Source organism: Selaginella moellendorffii, unplaced genomic scaffold, assembly GCF_000143415.4.
Source record: "Selaginella moellendorffii unplaced genomic scaffold, v1.0 SELMOscaffold_27, whole genome shotgun sequence".
NCBI lineage: Eukaryota > Viridiplantae > Streptophyta > Lycopodiopsida > Selaginellales > Selaginellaceae > Selaginella > Selaginella moellendorffii.
In genome coordinates, this window is record NW_003314288.1 from 853,017 (window position 1) to 856,966 (window position 3,950).

The 3,950-nt window shown below is 44.0% G+C and overlaps 1 protein-coding gene across 1 annotated transcript; it reads left to right on the forward strand.

Annotated features, from left to right (window-relative positions):
- Nucleotides 1-1,374: 1,374 nt before the first annotated feature.
- LOC112348162 lies at nucleotides 1,375-3,321 on the forward strand. Its single transcript, XM_024680258.1, has one exon. It carries the CDS (start codon nucleotides 1,375-1,377, stop codon nucleotides 3,319-3,321), a length of 1,947 nt encoding a protein of 648 aa, XP_024536026.1.
- Nucleotides 3,322-3,950: the final 629 nt, after the last annotated feature.

The window sequence follows — 3,950 nt, forward strand, 5'->3', positions numbered from 1 at the left end:
AAGATTGCTACAACAAAGAACATAACAAAGTTCATCTATGAAAATATCATCACAAGATATGGCTTACCTTAAGAACTCGTCATGGATCAAGGAACACACTTTATCAATGAAACCATCAAAATTTTGACTCAAGAATTCACTATCTAGCACAAGGCTTCAACCATACTACCCTCAAGGCAATAGTCAAGCAGAGTCTACAAACAAGACACTCAAAAACATCCTCATAAAAATCGTGAAAATAAATTAGAAAGATTAGAACAATCACATCTACAATACCCTGTAAGCATATCGAACCACATATAAGGTTTCAACAAATTTGACACCATTCAAGCTCACCTATGGTCTTGAAGCTTTAACACCACTTGAGTACATCATTCCATCACTACGAATGGCAATACAATATAAAATCAACCAAGAAGAATTGATCAAAAAAAGAATAACCATGCTAGAACAACTTATTGCTAGCTTCCTTTGACTATCTCATTTTGAAGCTTTGGAATACTTAAGGAGTCTTTTCTAACTCAGCAAAGATGTTGCTTCATATGATGGCCGAGGCTAACTATTATCAAACAGTTCTTTTGATAGAGTTATGCAATCTCATGTGCGAGTCACTACTTTGATGATGTCCTATGACTAAGGAGGAACATGAGATGCATGTGAGGCAAATGTTGCTGCTATCGAGGAAGAACAAGTTGTATTCGAAACTGTAAAAGCATGAGTTCTTCTTGGAGGAGATCACCTATCTCAGACGTGTGGTGCCATGAGATGGTGTGCGGGAAGATCCTCAAAAGACTCAGATAGTCATTGACTAGATTGTTCCCCCTACTGTGCATGGGTTTCCTTGGTATGGTGGGAGTCTTTTGCCAGTTTGTGAAAGACTTTTCCTTGATTGCTGCTCCTTTGATGGACATTCTTTGAAACACCACCAAGCATGCTAAGTTGGTGTGGGGTGAAAGTGTCAAGAAGCGTTTGAGCGGTTAAAGCAATCATGTATATTCTACAGATATTTGCTTGTGATAAGCCGTGTTACGAACACGGCCGGGATCCCGGCCGTGTTCACTGTGTTTCACGAACACGGCCATGGGTCGTGTTCCCACGGCCGTGTTCGTGAACAGTGGTCCGTGTTAGTAACACGGACCACTGTTCAGAATATTCTCGCGCGGATTATTCTGGTTTTAGGGCGCACGGCATCACATGACAATCCAGCCAGGGCGCACCATTTCAGGGCACAGCAGCAGCAATCCAAGGCAAACAAGCATGGCGCAGCAATCCAGCATACTGCGAAAGCATCCTTCTTCGCGATGGTGGGATGAGGTAAGTGTTCTTGAGAGTAGGGGGCATGGCCACAAATTATGGTCATGCAAATACTGCCCAATGGTGAACAAACTGAGTGGTGTTGATCGTGTGCGAGCTCATCTGTTAGGAGAAGGCCCAGGCAGCAAGGATATTGTGAGTTGTCCTCTCATCCCAGGTAACAAGAAAGCGGATCTGCTCAATATGCAAAAGGTTATTGATTCCGAGAAAGGAGCAAGGGGGAAGAAACGGCCGAATGAATCTGGTGGTGCTTCTATGAGAATGGATGGCAATGTCCAAGGATTTCCACCGGTGGTATCATCCCAGTCAAGTGGAAGTGGCTGCAGTTCCCTGTTTTTTAGCAAACAGAGTCAAGTCCATATTGTTGATTCGATGGATCTTGAGCGGAAGAACCGAGTTGATGTGGCTATCGGAAGATTTTTCTGGAATGAACACATTCCATTTGTCAAGGCTCGGTCACCTTACTTCCTCAACATGATACAGGAAGTTGCCAGGCATGGTGTGCCTTATGCACCACCAAAATATGATGATCTCCGGGATAAGCTTTTGGTGAAAGAGAAACGATTCATTGACATTGAGATGGCGTCCTTGAGGAAGCAGTGGGAGCAGAGGGGTGCAACCATATGCACAGACGGGTGGGCAGATAGGAGGAATCGGCATATCATGGGGCTTGTGGCATATAGTCAAGGACGAGGAGCTTTTTTGAAGGCTATCGACATTTCCTTAACAGGAAAAACAGCTGAAAATACTCTGCGCTGCTGGGAAGAAGGTATTAACATTGTAGGTGCAGAGAACGTTGTCATGGTTGTGACCGATGGGGAAAATGCAAACAGAGCAGCAGCAGCACTTTTGCAACAGAGGTACCCGAAAATTCAATGGGCAGCATGTTTTGCCCATTGCTTGAACAATGCCTTGAAAGACTTCGGTGTACTTCCATGGATGGCAACACTTCTGGAGCGTGGAAAGTCTTTGGTGATCTTCGTTAGAAACCACTCTCATATATTGGCACTACTGGTGGAGTTTACTCACAAGCGATTGCTGCGTTATTGTGATACCAGGTTCGGCTACAACTTCATTATGATGGAGAGGCTGGTGGAGCTCCGAGAAGCTTTACAACAGATGTTCGTATGCCCTGCGTACAGAGCAAGGCCTGAGTCGAAGTCGAGAGCAGGAAGGGACAGTTATGCAACGGTTTTTGATGACAGTTTCTGGCAACAGGTTAAGGACATGCTAGAGGTGTCCAAGGATGTTATGCTGCTTCTTCGTGTTGTGGACGGTGATATACCTGCAATTGGAAAGATATATGAGTGCATGAACAGGTTGGATGCAAGTTTAGAGGAAGGACAGTCGGATTATGGCAGGTACAGGGAACTTCATCAGATCATGTCTAATAGGTGGCATGAGTATCACTCGCTCATGCACTCGGTGGCGTACATGTTGGACCCCGAGTTTCAGGAGTATGAAAAGCATGCTAACAGAGAGGTCATGAAGGACTGGAATGCTTATCTGCTGGCCATGTTTACATCCAGTGAGAGGGATGTGATACGTGATGAGCTTTTAACTTACCGGAGGATAGGAGGCATTTTCAACTCATATGATGCTAAGGCTGATCACACTAAGAGGGGAGCTGTACGTTGGTGGGAGGACTATGGTTATGAAACTCCAGCTCTTCAGAAGTTGGCCATTCGAGTTCTAAGTCAGGCATGCTCGTCGTCCTCGGTGGAGAGATTGTTCAGTACTTTCGAGCATGTTTCTTCAAAAAAGAGGAACAGACTTACCATGGACAGGACAGCGGATCTGGTTTTTGTGGCTTGCAACACCAGGTTGTTAACCTGCAAAAATGATCGTGATTACGACAAGTTTGTAAGCTACAAAGTCCTGGAGACAGTTCCTCATCCTGAAGACGAGCTTGAGTCAGGACAGGAAGAGGAAGATGGAGATGATGTCGAAGATCGTGAGGTCAAAGATCATGAGGTTGAAGATGACGATGAGATGCAGGATATTTGAGTAGTTTAAAAGTGTGAAGTAGTTTATGTGCAAATAAAAATATTAAGAATAATATAATAAAATATAGCATATTCCTATAATAATATAATAAGAAATAGAATATAATTTTTAAATAACATATTCTTAGAATATTCAGTACAATATTCGTGAGCCATCGTGGGCCGTGATCGTGTTCCGTGTTTGGGTTCCTGAAATCTGAGGCTCGTGTTCGTGTTCCGTGTTCGTGTTCGTAACTATGGTGATAAGCCACTTGTGGTAGAAGGCTAAGGCTCATGCTATGGAGTCTATGTGTTCAGAGGGTATGGCTCATGAGTCCTTTTCTCTTTCTGATCCTAGTGAGGCCATGGGTGTCAGTGTGGACCAAGGAGAGAATGTATCTACTCATGTTCTAGCTGAAACTGCTGTCACTAAGCTTTCTAAAGGAGTGAAGAAGAATTGTATCAACTCATCTGAGCTGTACGGTTGTTTGTGCAATGAGTTGTGCATAGCCAAGTGCTCAGTGTCCTCTTCGACTCTGGTGCTACACATACTTTCATTAACAAGGCTAGTGATGAGGGTATAGGAGCTGTCTTGGCGCAAGACTGCTGTCCTATTGCCTACATAAGCCACGAGTTTGACACAATTGAACT